This window comes from Cottoperca gobio, chromosome 1, assembly GCF_900634415.1.
Source record: "Cottoperca gobio chromosome 1, fCotGob3.1, whole genome shotgun sequence".
NCBI lineage: Eukaryota > Metazoa > Chordata > Actinopteri > Perciformes > Bovichtidae > Cottoperca > Cottoperca gobio.
This window is the reverse complement of record NC_041355.1, coordinates 7,549,313-7,564,606: the sequence shown is the minus strand read 5'-3', so window position 1 is coordinate 7,564,606 and position 15,294 is coordinate 7,549,313. Positions and strand designations below refer to the sequence as shown.

Below are 15,294 nucleotides of genomic sequence, written 5' to 3'. Positions count from 1 at the left end.
CTCTACTTCACTACATTTCATAGGTATTAATCACCTTCCTCTTTAACCACTAGTATTTTGACTGTATAAAGAAGTTATGAGGCTAAACTTCAGCACCTTATACCTTCATCAAGCACCTTATTTACCTTACTATCAGTCAATAACCCCACTTATCTATTCCCACTATTCTGTCTTGTATGCATTTACTACCAAGATTTGATCAGTTAAACTTAAATAAGGAAAAGTAAAAAGAACATAGCTACCCCCTCTTTCCGCTGGATTTAGTGCCATTTGGTTTCATTTTTGTGTTGCCTTGAATTGTACAATTGAAATTCTTTAAATACATAGATACATTTTACGTATTTTCTTTATTGAATTATAAATAATTCTCTGGAAATATTGAGGATGCATAATATACAAACTTACATACCTGTTCAGGAAATATAAGAGGAATACGGAAATTGAATTGCAAAGGACCAAACTTATTTTCCCTTTGTCTTGACCTTGAGTGAAAATCAATACTTAATTAAAACGATACAAGAAACGTAAATGAATATTAATCAATAAAACTATTCCAAAGCCAAAAACTGACAGCTCTACTGTAACGACAAAACCTTTACTTTATTCAGTGAGTCTCCACTGAAGTTGAATTTCTTTCAGTGTAGGGGAGTTTATTTATTGAGGCCACTAATTTGTGATGCGTTCCTGTCTGGGTATAGGGTGAGAGAAGACCTCGAATGGTTTAGAGAAAATATGGGCACTAGGTGGATAGAAAACCTTAAACATGCCAGATATAACATACAGTATATAGTTCTCCTAATAATTATTTTCATTATCAATTAATCTGCCAATTATTTTTTTTATTAATTTGGTCCATCAGATGTCAGAAAAAAGTGTCCATCACAGTTTCTCAAAGTCCAAGATGATCTCTCTAAATGTCTTGATTTGTCACTCCAAAACCCAAAGATATTTAGTTTAATACTATATAAAAAAGAGAAAATTCTCACATTTGAGGCCGTTAACAGCATTTTCTGCCATTTTTGCATGAAAGATGTCACTGCTTCCCAAATTCCAGACTTCAACGGCAACAAGGGAAATGATCTTTTAATCACAAAACGAGAAACATATCCCTGATATTGAGGCCAGTTATTTGCTTGATCATTTAAAGCAGGTGAACTTGAATGTGAATCCCGACGGTTCTCTAGTAACAGATGAGTGACTACAAACTAATGGCAGTAGAAGACACTCGTTTGTAGTTCTCCCTGGCTGGTGCTTAAACAGCCAGCTTGGTTCAGACATCTCCGCTTAAGAGGAATACTTCACCCACAAAACTATGTATCTATCAATCACTCACCCAGTGTTACCTTTTATTTCCAAAATGATCTCCATTTTTGGATTCTTCGATCACAGTGGAGGCATGCGACAACAAACAAGTTTTCTTTACACGTTCAAGGTAACACAGGGTGAGTCATTGATATACAAATGATCAATTTGGGGGTGACGTGTTCCTTTAATGAATAGCAGACCAACTGTGTGGAGCCCCTACAGACTACTACGTATCATTTTTGCTAACATGTTCAAGTTCATAACTGTAGCTGAGCTTCCTAAAACCATAAACGCAACTCAGCCAGTTTTTAGAAAGTAATTTCTCCTCTGAACCAAGGTCATTTTTGTTCATGTGTAACTCCAGAGCAACCTCGCAGTCAGCTAATAATTACCTCTGCCAGATACGGCTGACTGGGCGCAAGGAACACATTTATCGGTGTTTACACAGCAAATAATTCTGTAAATGGAGTTTCTTCTGAGCCGCGTGTTTAGACACAAGTTAAACAAGTTGGCTTTGTTCTGTCTGACCCAAATATCACCCATTTAAATGAGGAACATTTTTGATTTAATACAGGAAAGCAATAACATGGCCTCTGTCACTATAAAAGGTAAAGCAACTTCAAACTGAAACAGGAGTGGAAAAACAAGGCCTGAGGTTTTCATCACTCCATAAAACATCAGTTTACCAACGTGAGCCATACAGCTGAATCAAATCATAACACAAAAGCATGGCTGCACATCTGCCAGTTGTTTTTAACTCAAACTGCGACAGGGAGGCCAAAGTGAACAAAGATCTGGGATGGCACAGTAAAAAGGTAAGGATCAGAAATGTAAGTGCAAAAAAAAAAAAAAAAAAAAAAAAAGTTTCTTTCTGCATAAAGGTTCCCCCAAAGACTATACAAATGTATTGTACATTATAACAAGTTAGATTACAGCTCAGGTTTTCTTATGTACAAGTCCATACATACATCTCTCCTTTAGCTCTTGCAGTCTGTACATCTTAGTTACAAAAAATACATGCCATTCTGACGCATCTATGGACATAGAAACAAGAAAAGTTCAATTAAAGGGAATTTAACAACAGAGCCTAAGTGTAGCAAGTAACTCTAGGTTCTGCGCTGTGCAGCAGAGACACCAGCTTTGTCTGTCAGAAACAAATAATGCACCCAAACTCAAACCTCAAATCAAAACGCAGACAACATGATGACTGTGCTCCTTGTGCCAGACTAAAACTGGAGCGAGAAAAATGATGGCTGATCAAATTTTTTTACAATATTGAAATGCATAAAAGAATGGGTATATTTATATGTGTACATGTGTGCGATGGAGAAGTGCTCAGTGGCGTCTCATTTTGACTTTGCGTCCTGAACTCTCCCGGTGTTTGTCGGAGTCTTGCCCACGTCTCCAGTAGTTCTCTGAGCCGGTGCTGTGACGACGCTGACGGGAGTGTGACGGGTGTCTGTTCTCCTCTTTATCCATCTCTAGTACCCTCGGCCTGGCGGAGGACAAAGATTTAGACGCCAAGTCAGAATAGCATCCTCAATTATCACCTGTCATTATTGCATTCTACATGACACCTGCTCAAAAGGAACACAAAGCAACGATGTTGATCTCAACTATCTCCTTTGCATGATTATCTCTTAGGGAATACTTCACCCCTAAAATAATCATTTGTATATTAATTACTCACCCCTTGTTAACTTGAATTCTTGAAGAAAACTTTTTCCTCACATGCCTCCACGGTAAACAAAGAATCCAAAAACAGAGAAAATGTTCGATGAATTGAGGTAAATTGGAGCCACATTTATTAACAACAGCAAAACTATATCTAAACATCCATTTACAAAACTCTCACACAACTTGTGCAGTATGATTGATCCAGTCTCACGCTCACTACTTCCCAAACACATGCATTATTGCTCAACTATTATTATTACATGTCCGGACGAGTAGCGCACCTGCCTAGCTTGAGACTGTTTTAGCAAAATCGCATGCGTTTGGGAAGTAGTGAGGACACGACTGGATAAATGAGACTTGGATTAGACTGCACAGTTGTGCGAGAGATTCTTTTTCGGGGGCTTTTCCCCTTTATTATTCAGTACAGCTGAAGATAGAAAGGAAAGGGGGAGGGGGGGGGAGTGGACGACATGCAGCAAAGGGCAGCAGACTGAGCGTCAGAACACGGGACGCCTGCGCTACACGGTGAGCTACCAGGCTGCATGTAAACAGGTGTTTTGATATAGTTTTGCCGTGGTTAAATCGCGACCCCAATTTACTTCAATTCATCAAGAATTTCAAGGTAACATGAGGTGAGTAATTGACAAACAAATTATCATTTTGTGGTTGAACTGTCCCTTTTTCAGACATGCCCTATGTAACATTACGGTCTTCATTCAGACATGACAGCACATTTACTGCAGCAAAGACGGCAGCGAGTTTAAAATGTTATGAAAGAGAGAAAGAAGAGGGCTGTCTGCTCTTTCACAGACTGCATTACTGATGGATTTTAAATTATTTTGCCTTTGAAGTCTTAATTAATGACCATTGTGGGCGTGAGGGACACTCGTCCCGCTTCTCACTGCGAATCCACTGATACAGTCTCACATCAATTTCATTATGTAACGTTATTAGAGAGTGAATTCTGCTAACTGTCCGACAGTGCACAAGCATTGGATGACAGGACGTTTAGTTGGGACGCTTTTTTAAATCATCAATCAATTGTATTCAGTCTAACTTGGTCGAGGCAGGGTGTCATTGTATTGCTGGGGGTCTGGGGTCAGTATGTCAATGTGTCTCAGTGAGGAGTGGAGGGGAGTGTTAGTTTGGAGAGGATGAAATATGGTCGAGGAAGTACGACTCAAGAAACTGATGCACGAGTTTGAAAATATATCAAAACGCCAAACCACAGCACAGTGGTTATGAGGTAATGAGGAAGGATTTTACTGCTTATCTTGCGCCTCAACAATCTCAAAGTAAACAGTGCCTGGACATATTGGATAGGCTAACGCAGCACTTTATCGGATGACGTTGCATGGCATTCCTGCAAAAGTTGTGTCTGGTTCAAAGCTGTGCCGGACAAAGCCAGGTTGGATTTTTAGTTGGTATCACTGACTGTCCTAAGGCCTCCTTCTGATCCGGTCTATCTTCTTAGTTATTAGGTTTATACAGTCTGGCAGGTTTCCCAGGGGTCTGTTTCAATTGGACCCTCTCGTGTGTCTGTGTGTATACCTGTGAGCAGCATCAGGCTGTGCTCTGCGATGATAGCGTTTGGCTTTCAGAGGTGCGGGTCTCTCTACAGGAGAAGAGCTTAAAGGGCTGTCCGTGTCGAGTCGAGGAGCATCAGGTCTGGTCCTGGCAAACAGAGGAGGGAGCAAGTAGAAACACAAGGATCAGAGCAACATTTCACACAGGATAATTACTTTTTTAAATGACAGTCTGATGACTTACTTTCTAAGGATGATCACTGCACGCCGCTCCTTGATGTCTTGGGGCCGGATGCAGTGGGTGATATCATCAGCAGCGTAGCCACTGAGAGTGAGAGAGACAGAGAGAGAGAGAGAGAGAGAGAGAGAGACAGAGACAGAGAGAGATGCTGTTTTAAAACAGTGGGCCTCCTGGGCTAGGCCTGTCACGATAATTACGTTATCAACGTACAATATATGGACATGACCTCGATAATTTTTACTTTGACGAGATATATATATATATATATATATATATATATATATATATATATATATATATATATATATATATATATATATTTCACGGCTCAGTTGTGGGAACATTTTTGGATTTAAGCCGAATGAGAGAAGTGTTGTTGTAAGTTAAAGCTTATACGTTATTACTTTTCACTTTGTTATCAAAGTTCCTAACCATTGAGAAAGACAGTGGCTCAGATCGTGTGGTGTTTTGATGTTACAGTGACTGTTATGAATGAAAATGCAGATCCACTATTGTGATTGCATTAAAGAAAGTTAACAAGTCAGATTTTAATGCACATGGTGGCGTGTTCTTCATACAATGAGTTTTCCTAAAATTTGATTTTCAGTATTGCAATATATTGAATTGTAACCTGTGACACGACATATCATGTCACCTGTCATATCGTCAGATTCTTGCCAATACACAGCACTAATTGTATTATTATTATTATTATTATGTCAGTGGTATAAAATGGTCTTAAAATTACAATAATATCGTTTATCGCAATTATTTCTGGGACAACATATCGTCCAAGTAGTTATAGTGACAGGCCTACACTTGGCAGTCACACAAAAAACAGTAATACAATCAATGCATGACAGCTACAAACACAGCCATAGTCACCTGAGCACTGTGACACTCCCTCTCCCCACAGGCAGGACGAACACCGGCTCCGACACCCGGATCGGTTTGAACTGGAAGCGGCAGCCGAAGCAGAGCGCGCTGTCACTGAAGAAGGACACTGAGACGATGGGCCGTGCAAAGATGTGCAGAGGATCCACATGTGACACAATGCAGCCCCCTGGTTGATAATCATTGATGACTGCACTGTTAACAAACCCTTCCGGCACCACTCCACTGGACACCAGGCGCTTGATCACTAGCTCGTCCACCCAGCTCGGGATCTCATCTACTTCTCCTTTGCGGTACAGCCTCTCCTGGCCCGGTCCGCGCTTCTCCAGCTGGGATCCATACGTGTACCCCTCCCCGAAGAAGTACTTGTTGCGGAGGGGCGCCCTGTCTACGGTATGCTCCCGGTAAAGTCCAGCCTCTCCTCTGGCAACCACGTCGTCGATCTTCCCCTCGATGAGGGCGCACTCCTCCGGGGTGAAGATGTTCTTCTGCAGGATGCTGCTTTTCACCCGGCCGGCCTCCTGCTCCCGGTTCTCCGCACAGTCGTCGCTGTGCTCGTATTCATCGTCGTCGGACTCTCGGACCTTGCGCTTTCGACCTTTTCCACTACTGCCGTTACTCGTCCCGTCCACGTATTTATTCTTGATCTCGTCTCTGTGTGGAGTCATGGATTTCAGCTTCTCCCTCAGGTCAGAGTATCCGCTGGCTGCCATGTCAGCCAATACAATATGACTGCTGTAGTGCGACGTGAGCGGCTAGCTAACAGTTAGCATGTATCAGCGCCGCATGTCAGCACTGTTTTAACTGACTGGGTAATATGAAGGGGCTGGATGTCAAAGGGAGTCTTTGATGGTGGCTGTAAGGGACAGCTCACTCTCACTCACAGCGGTGTCCAGCCCACAGAAGTACCTAGCATTAGCTGCTCCGCCGTCCTGTGTGCGCACTGAAGCAGCAGCCGGGTGTGAAACTTTATGATTCTTTAGATGATAATACAGGACGCTTACAACCTGTAAATAAACGCTGCGTCTATACTACAACACGCTCAGTCTGCAGAGGTTAACGATAGCTACCCGAGCTGCTTGGCTACCAGCTAAGTTAGCTGAAACTAGCCTGGCTTGGTCTGTCCGTCTGCGCCTGGAAATACTGACAAACCACGCAGCAACATTTCACATGTCACCTTTAAATTCCAAACCTCGGTGCTCCGGAGACGTTTCCTCTCAGGTTTTTAGTCCTGGGGTCCAGTGAAAACATTGGTACACACCACAAGTCTCGACCACGGTCAGTTTACGCCATCGTCTCTAAGAAAAAGGCTGAAAATAAACTCGTGTAACCTGCTACCGATTAGCGCATGCTCAGTGGCGAGCTGCCAGTTTGGGAAGGGAATGTCACGTGACCGGAGCGGAAGACACATAAATCCATTTTAGGAGCCTTGGTTTGCACGCGCAAGGCGACTGCTAATTTTGTCCCTCTACCCTGTTATTTACCTTCATAACGTTCACATTGTTCATTTCACGGTTGGTCTTTATTATAGAGTTGTTGGATGGATTAGTGAAAGGGCCCCAGAGGTCAGGGGTCCTGGACCAGAGCCTCTGTTTGAAGGGATTTTTAACATTTCTTATTGGAAATTCATTTAAACGACTAAGGAGACACAAAACGACCGTAAATAAGACTCAAGACACAAACAGCTACCAAGAGATGCAAGAAGAGAGAAGATGAAAAATGCCCACAAATAAATTCAGTAAGACCACAAAGAGAAAAAAGACCATAAATGTACTCAAAACAACTACAAAAAGACACCAAATAAACACAAAGATATTTAAAAAATACGCTACAAACAGACCATTTTCTCCAAATAAAAGAAATAAACAATGTATGTGTTTCTTTTGTATTTATTTAAAGGATGGTTTACTTGTTTATTTAACATTTTAAAGCAAACTAACACTGTTTAGGAAAAGGACATCACACCTTTCAGAAAATGTAATTTTTATCTTAATATTGTAATGAAAACATGTTTTACAGCAATGTACTGTATATGTCCATGACAGGGTGGACATATCTTATGGTTTATTCTCCAAATATTGGCCCAAAAGTATATTAAAAATAGTGTTGGAGCTCAGCTAATATGTAGTTCTACAGCTCGAGTGTGTACTCTTTATGATGAGACATAAATAGACCATCATGTGTGAGTATTGTGAGGGTTGAAAGGCAATCTGTGGTGATATTGACCTTTATTTACTTCATATTTACCTACTGTGAGGAGAAAGCAGTGCAAATATTGTTCATACGAGTTTTAGTGTAAATACGAATAGTAAAAAATATGTCTGTTATGTAAATATGGTGTTTTAAGTACGAATCTTTGATTTGTGCATTTACCATTTCATCCTGCAGATACAAACTCTCAGACATACTGTATGTAAAAAAGAAATGAGGTCTAACTGCTGTAAACTAACATGTATTAAAAAATATTTAATGTATTTATGATTTATATCTGAAATTATTGGTCAATTAATCAATGAGTTAATTGACCAAAAAATATTCAGCAACAATTCTGATCATTCTTTCATTTTAAATGAATTTGTCAGTTTTATATAATTAATATATACAAAACTTTTCAAGTTTCAGACTGTTGGTCAAACAAGACATTTTTAATTGTGATGGCCATGTTTTAGGACTTTTTGCAATCCCTTTTACTATTTTCTGACATTTAATATACCAAACAATCAATAAAAAAAATAATCTAGACATTAATTAATGATAAAAAAGTGCACATCACAATTTATCAAACTTTAAAATGGTTTTATTTTGATAAAACATTTTTTACAAAACAAGAACGTTGATGCATTAAAATTGGTCAATGCAACAATTGTTTACACTAACATCAAGTTTTACAGTAAACAGTAACAATAAAAAAATAAAAAACATGTTACATATCAGTTAAAAACGTTGCAATGACGAGACACAGCTCTGTGAAGCTTCTCACTGTTCAATAACAATTTCTGTACAATTCAAAACATCTTTAATGTTATCAATTAAAACTATGGTTGTAAATGCAATTATAAAGGTGTCAACATGAAGGAAACAATAACTAATATTGACTTTTCACTGTTTCCAGGATGCACTTTGTTCAGTTAATGACAACAATCAAGTAGAAGTGAGACTGACTTCAGGGTGCACTTATCAATTTCACATGTAATATTAATACACCTGAAGGCAAGAAGAGGTAGGCTCTTTATACCGGTCTGCATGTATGCGTGTGTTCATTCAGTGGTGGAAGAAGTACTCAGTGAAAGTACAAAAGTATACGCATCAAAATCCACTTAAAATACACAAAGTAAGTAAGAGTACTTATTATGGAGAATGGCAAATTTCAGGATGTTTATTATAGTATTGAATTATAATTATTAATGCATTAATGTGTATATCACTTTAATGTTGCAGCTGAGCTTATTTATTGTACTATATACTGTATACTGCTTGGTAGCTTGTGAATTTCACGAAAGGATCAATAAAGTCTTATATATATATATATATATATATATATATATATATATAATAAACTTAATTTTTTCATTGTTGATTATATTTTGTAATTAATCTGGATCTGCAAAGTAATAAAGTATCATAAAATTGAAATATTCAAGTAAAATAATAGTACCTCAAAATCGTACAGTACTTGAGTAATTAGTTACTTCCCACCACTGCATGTGTGTATAATGAAGCAAGCCTTATAACATGGTGATTTCGCTGGGTGGCAGCGTGAGTCTCCTCTCCCGCACAGACATCATGTTTTCCACCTGCATGGCGATGACTCGACACAATTCCAGGCCCTGTGGACAAACATGAGCACAGTAACAAAGCAACGCCACTGAACATAACATTAAAAGTGTCCTTTATGTGTGTTTGCATAATACCTGCTCCAGCTGCAGCTGAATGACCCGATGTGTGTTCACGTCCCCCAGGGTGAGGTCTACATACGGGTAACTCGATCCAGCAGTGGGCCTCTGGGTGCGGCTGGACTGCACCTCCTCCAGGGGGACCAATACCATCAGCTCCTGCACCACAGAGACCAAACATGACACACATATGTCTGCTGAAACTATATTACCAGTGGTGGAAGAAGTATTCAAATCTTAAGTAAAAGTAGTAATACCACAGTGTAAAAATACTCAGTTACTGCACGGTACTCTACTTCTTGGCTCATGTTTCGGTCACGATGAGCTGAGTCATACACATTTTTTGACAATCGTGAGTGTGTGTGGTTCCTTACATGTGTATTTTTGTGCAGGAAGTGGAAGCCATGTTGATTGACAGCAACAATACAGGGGGCGTAGAAGGTGGTGGAGCTGCTGCTGTGGATGTAGAAGAACGAGGAGCCGAACATGGGGAATGCACTGATCAGCCCTGCATGCACAGAGACACAGAATTCAACGAGTGAGTGCACATTGTCACATGGAGGCATCACATGAAATGGACAAAAAATGACTTTATTAAAAGCACATTTCACAGATTTTAAACATCAAGTTTACTTAATTCATCATGAGGAGTCTGACTCCGCCTGCGAGAAGGAGCGAGTCTGAACAGAATTACTCTGGTGAATTTGCTTATTCTGTCTCTCAACATTATGTTAAAGCAACAGGAGATCTTACCCAGAAACTGTGCTCTGGCCTGGTGCGGGTTGAGGCTCTGCACCTGCTGCATGTGCTGCGTCACCATGGTAACCCACTGCTGGGGTGGCTGCTTCTTGAACAGAGGTGCGGCGATGTACTCCGATAGTTCATGTCTGGAGGAGAGAAGAAGATAAACAGGAGTCTGCTCCACTCAGTGATTTCTCAACATTTCTCAGGATGGTTTTACTCAGTGAGCTGTTTCTGTTCTGCTGTCAGCTCAGTGTGTGTGTGTGTGTGTGTGTGTGTGTGTGTGTGTGTGTGTGTGTGTGTGTGTGTGTGTGTGTGTGTGTGTCAGTGATAACAGCAGTAAGAGTTATTGCAGTTGAGAAAAATATAGTGTCAGACACTTTAAACACCAAAACTACCGACTGCACTGTATTATCTCTTCAACAATGAGTTTCTAAAACCAAACCTACAGTGTACCAAGTTTGACTGGCAGGACAGGGATACGATTATGGGATGGAAGAAAATAGCTACGTTTCAGATCAAGTTTTCACATAACTATATTTATTTGTCTACATTTGTGTGTGTATATATATATATATATATATATATATATATATATATATATATATAATTTTACCTGCCTTGTTTGGTTTTCTTTTCTTTTGTAAAGCACTAAATAACATTGTTATGACAAGTGTTATATAATTACATTCTTACAATTCTTTTTTTATATTATTGAAATGATTTATTATTATTTTTATTATTTCTTCCTCTTTTTTTAATACCGGCTGTTTTTGTGTTTTAGACCTAATTTATTTATTGTATCTTATTTGATTTATTTGTGAGTATTCATCTGTAAGCGTTTTGGACCTTGTGAAGGAAACAATAAAATCACATTTGAAAAAAACAAACAAAACAAAGAGTTTCTTCCCGTACGGCTGTTGAACATCGGTGCTAAATGGAAAATGTAGAAAAGCATCCATTGCAGCTTCAGTGCTGCAGTATTGTAACTAACTATGAGTTGTTATGCTGTCAGCATTACACATAAATAATACAATATACAACATTTAACAACAACACGCATCTCCGGCAAATGTGCTGAAACAGAGGCACTGATTTTAAACTGCATTTTGTGGAGAAATTCATGCAAATATCACTTTTACATTTTGGTCATGTTAAATGTTAAAATGAAATTGGATTGGTGTTAATAGGGAAATAGGAAAGATCAAATCCATCCCGAGATAATGGATAAAAAGTGTGAATATTTACTTAGAAAGTGAGAATAATTGCTTTAAATGCAATTACAATAGTCTGCAGGCTAAAGGGAAGTGAAAAAAGACAAATGGAAAGAACTGCTGGAGCAAAATGACAAGCGTGGTGTCGACGGTATTAAAACACGATGGGCTAAATGGCTGTGCCGTGTAAAATGAAACCTTTGAGCAAATAGATAAAATTTGGTGTGTGAATGTTTAATATCCTGCACTGTGTGAATGTATTCATGCTAATTCTCTCTGTGCTCCTCTGTATTAACGTTGCACTATTTTATTCTCCTTTATGATTAAAGTTTGTTCTGCTGCTCCATCAACTGTAACAATAAGATGAATTGGGGGTCATGAACCCAGCAGTGATATGATTAATAAAGATAATAAAAATAAAGTTTCCTTACATGCTGGGGATGAAGATGATGTCTTTGGCTCTGTGCTGCAAAGCTGCCAGTTTGCATAACTGGTGGAACTGTTGATCGCTCACTTTTCCATGTGGAAGAACATTTAGCAGGCCTTTACGGTAATCTGGCAGGATCTGAGTACACACACAAACACAGTTACATAGACGCACGTAGGTAACCTGTACTGTATGTATGTGAACATCACCTGTCGTACCTGGTTATAGTGCATGGTGACACAGAGCTCATTCTCAAACTTCAGCGGTTGAGTCCAGATGACTCGTCTGAACCAGAAGCTGTAGTTGGTGTCGACTAACTCGGCCTCTGTCGCAACATCCAGGATGTACTCGTGTTTGTTGAGAGGTCGCACATTCTGACCTGAACACACACAGAATGCAAATAGTCCTGTGTGAGTGCTTTCAGCACTGAACATTTGAGATAAGACTGAAGCAGCAGGAGCGTTGTGCAAAGGAATATGAGAAAGCAACAAGTTCCTTTTGAAAGGGTGAGAAGAAGTTATATTATGTCACGTCAGGAACTATGTCTTTATTAACTAATGGGATGTAAGTGTTTGACAATTTGTGCATCATGTTTTTAATAAACATCTATTTCGATAAAACATGTGCAAATGAAAGGCATATTAACATCTTAGTGGATAATAAAGAGGAGAGATGTGTACAAGACTGTTATTGGCAGAGACTCAGTGTTGTGCTATCGGAAATGAAAAGGTGATATCGAGTCACCTCTCGTTATTTTGCCGTGACAGCCCGATAAGGACTCGTGAACATGAATGACTTTCTCTCACAGCTAGAAACCAGAGGACAGTCTGATATGTGAGCTGTGAGTGACTCCGCTTCACTGACAGTGACGATTGACTTTGTGCACTAATAAAACGTTTAGTGTGTGTGTGGGAGAGAGAAGCAGACGTCTGTGGTCAAACCTCTGTTGGTGACTAAAAATATGGCATATTCTTCCATAGCCTCCAGTTTGTGTAAACCCATCTCATAACACAGCTCTTCAATCACCTCCAGGGCAACCTGGAAAACATGACAATATCAACACACACACACACACACACACACACACACACACACACACACACACACACACACACAGACACACGAGTATATCAAAGCCGTCTCCTCATAGACTCTAGTGCTGCTGAACTGCTAACAGTGGCTGAATACTTACAGAACATGTTTTGATTTTCACGTGACGTTCAATGCCTCCAGGAAAGAGAAACAGCTGACGTTTGGAACTACGTCCCGCCTGAGAAAGAACAAACACACACTCACATAGTATATATTGTACATACACTGGACGTTTTGGACTATGGCTGATTCTTTCAGGACCTTAACACACAGAAACCTACATATACTGTATAGTGGGGAAGGGTAATCATATTTATTCCTCCTATATGGGGAAGTAATGTAACAATTCAGTTACAATTTTCTAGCTTATATTTTTTGAATATTTAGCTAATGTAAAACAATGCGTTATATGTACTGTAATTGTAAACAATATCTTTATATGTAACAAATACGTTTTTAATGTTAACGTTAACGTTAATCTTAATATATTAATGGAAATGTTGAATCTAATTCTAAATATTGAATCCAAATGTAAATGTTGAATTTAAATATAAATATTAATTTGAATCTAAATGTTAAATTTAAATATAAATGTTGAATTTAAATATAAATATTAATTTGAATCTAAATGTTAATATTTACATTAAACATGTTTCGACATATAAAGCTATTGTTTCCAATTACATATACAATTGTGTTTTAAATACATTTCCATCTCAAATGTGAGGAACGTGAGCTTAATATTGAAAATATATCCGCTAGAAAGGCAGATAAATAAAGGGATGCACTAACCATCACAGCCTTCAGCTCCATGCTGTTGGGAGGAGCGAAGCGGCCGCCGTACTGAAACGTCTTCTTCAGGTTCTGCTCACATGCTTTAGCGATGCCTAACGCATTGAAAGAACACATTACATGCTGGTGGCGTTGGTATCGTGCACAGCAGAAATACACTTTGTGATGTGTTTGTGTGTGTGTTTCTCACCCTGGTACAGCGCCCCGGCGCTGCGAGAAGCCTGCTGCAGGTTCTTCAGCAGGAAGGGCTTGAGGACTTCAGAGCAGCGATGGAAAGCGGTCAGGATGTACATCAGCCTCCAGCCTCGTTGGCAACTATCTCTGTACAACACAAGGGTGCACAGACACATTAAGGATTACAGGCTCGGAGAAGAAAGAGGAGCGTGGTGTGTGGGTTGGTTTGTTGTGTGTATGTTGCTTATGTGGGAAATCAGACTCACGGTTTGGAGCTGGTGTTAGCCGTAAGCTGTTTGAGGAGTTGGCAGTAAGCCTCATCCCTCATCAAGGTGAACTCTCCTATGAGCTGAGAGGAGGACACGCAGCAGGGTTATCACCATAAAATAAAACTGAAACTAAAACGGAAATAAGCACAATATCTTTTAAGAAACACTAAACTGAAACTATTGCTTGGTTGAAAACTAATACAAATAGAATAAAAATTAACACAAATTAATTTCAGTGTTAGTTGTTTTAGCTAGAGTTAGTATATCACAACAGCATGAATTTCTGTCAACTCTGGTGACATGACTTGAGATTCCAGAAGATGGCGCTATGCTGCAATTGCTTCACAATTAATCCCTCGTTGTTGTAGCCCGAGAAAGAAAACACTGTGTGTTTTTACCTTGAGGAAAGTATTGACCACTTCCTGTTCTGTTGATCCCCTTGACGGAGAGTCACCCATGAAACGCATCACCGCTACACAAACACACACGCAGGTCAACAAATGTTATGTCTCTAATAGCAACATTTTGTAGAGAAATCCAGCACTTGAGTAAGTAAAATCTGATAGAAGAACGTCTCATTTTAACAGAGGATGAATCGGAGTGCAGGTGTAATAAGAGCTTACACAGGAAGAGATCAGCTGCCACTCTGTTCATGGCCGGGTCCGTAAACTCTATCAGAGACTCAGTCAGAGGAGTCTGCAAGGGAGAAAATCATACAGGAAAAAGTGTAATATTGACAACTCAATACAGCAAAAAAACCACATAAGAGTTATTAGAAGATAGAGATGCTTTAAGTTATAGCGAGAAGAAAGGCACCTTGGAGAACTTGATCATTTCAGTGGGTTCTCTGGAGTCTCTGTTTTTGTTTTTGTTCTTCAGGGAACCTCTGAGAACACAAACCGGTCACAAAAGGCAGCATTTAGATTTAAACAGTGTCGGAATCAGTCATTTATTTATCACAAGTAAAAGTCCTGCATTAGAAATGTAATTCAATACAAGTACACAAGTATTACCAACAAAATATATTTCAATATACTCATTTTGCAGAT

At 39.4% G+C, this 15,294-nt stretch overlaps 2 protein-coding genes across 3 annotated transcripts in view; both read right to left on the bottom strand.

The window, feature by feature from the left end:
• Positions 1-818: 818 nt before the first annotated feature.
• Positions 819-7,016, bottom strand: alkbh5 (alkB homolog 5, RNA demethylase). 2 transcript variants are annotated; one of them, XM_029437626.1, is made up of 5 exons: positions 5,635-7,016; positions 4,753-4,833; positions 4,534-4,656; positions 2,996-3,040; positions 819-2,800 (listed from the first exon to the last, which is right to left on the bottom strand). In XM_029437626.1, the coding sequence occupies exons 1-5, from the start codon at positions 6,354-6,356 to the stop codon at positions 2,641-2,643; spliced, it is 1,131 nt and encodes a 376-aa protein (XP_029293486.1). In that variant the 5' UTR covers positions 6,357-7,016; the 3' UTR covers positions 819-2,640. The 2 variants fall into 2 exon arrangements, with proteins under 2 accessions (XP_029293486.1, XP_029293495.1); XM_029437635.1 differs by lacking the exon at positions 2,996-3,040 and having other exon boundaries at positions 5,635-7,014.
• Positions 7,017-9,223: 2,207 nt separating this feature from the next.
• myo15ab (myosin XVAb) overlaps positions 9,224-15,294 on the bottom strand; it is a 48,333-nt gene continuing 42,262 nt past the window's right edge. Inside the window, exons 61-74 of the mRNA XM_029430002.1 lie at positions 15,062-15,131; positions 14,869-14,941; positions 14,644-14,717; positions 14,243-14,325; positions 13,993-14,123; positions 13,803-13,897; positions 13,111-13,188; positions 12,860-12,956; positions 12,137-12,297; positions 11,923-12,056; positions 10,290-10,423; positions 9,911-10,044; positions 9,555-9,695; positions 9,224-9,470 (exon numbers count right to left, since the gene is read on the bottom strand). Of these exons, the coding sequence (XP_029285862.1) occupies positions 9,369-9,470; positions 9,555-9,695; positions 9,911-10,044; positions 10,290-10,423; positions 11,923-12,056; positions 12,137-12,297; positions 12,860-12,956; positions 13,111-13,188; positions 13,803-13,897; positions 13,993-14,123; positions 14,243-14,325; positions 14,644-14,717; positions 14,869-14,941; positions 15,062-15,131 (1,507 nt within the window). The 3' untranslated portion in view covers positions 9,224-9,368. The remainder of the gene's footprint in view (positions 9,471-9,554; positions 9,696-9,910; positions 10,045-10,289; positions 10,424-11,922; positions 12,057-12,136; positions 12,298-12,859; positions 12,957-13,110; positions 13,189-13,802; positions 13,898-13,992; positions 14,124-14,242; positions 14,326-14,643; positions 14,718-14,868; positions 14,942-15,061; positions 15,132-15,294) is intronic.

Excerpts from the sequence above, each read along its gene's own strand:
- alkbh5 (XM_029437626.1), bottom strand. The coding sequence starts at position 6,356 with ATGGCAGCCAGCGGATACTCTGACCTGAGGGAGAAGCTGAAATCCATG. Across the intron at positions 4,657-4,752 it reads GCAGTGATCATCCTTAGAAA|GACCAGACCTGATGCTCCTC; the intron begins GTAAGTCATCAG and ends TCTGTTTGCCAG. Across the intron at positions 2,801-2,995 it reads AGAATTCAAGTTAACAAGGG|GCCGAGGGTACTAGAGATGG; the intron begins GTGAGTAATTAA and ends GTCCTCCGCCAG.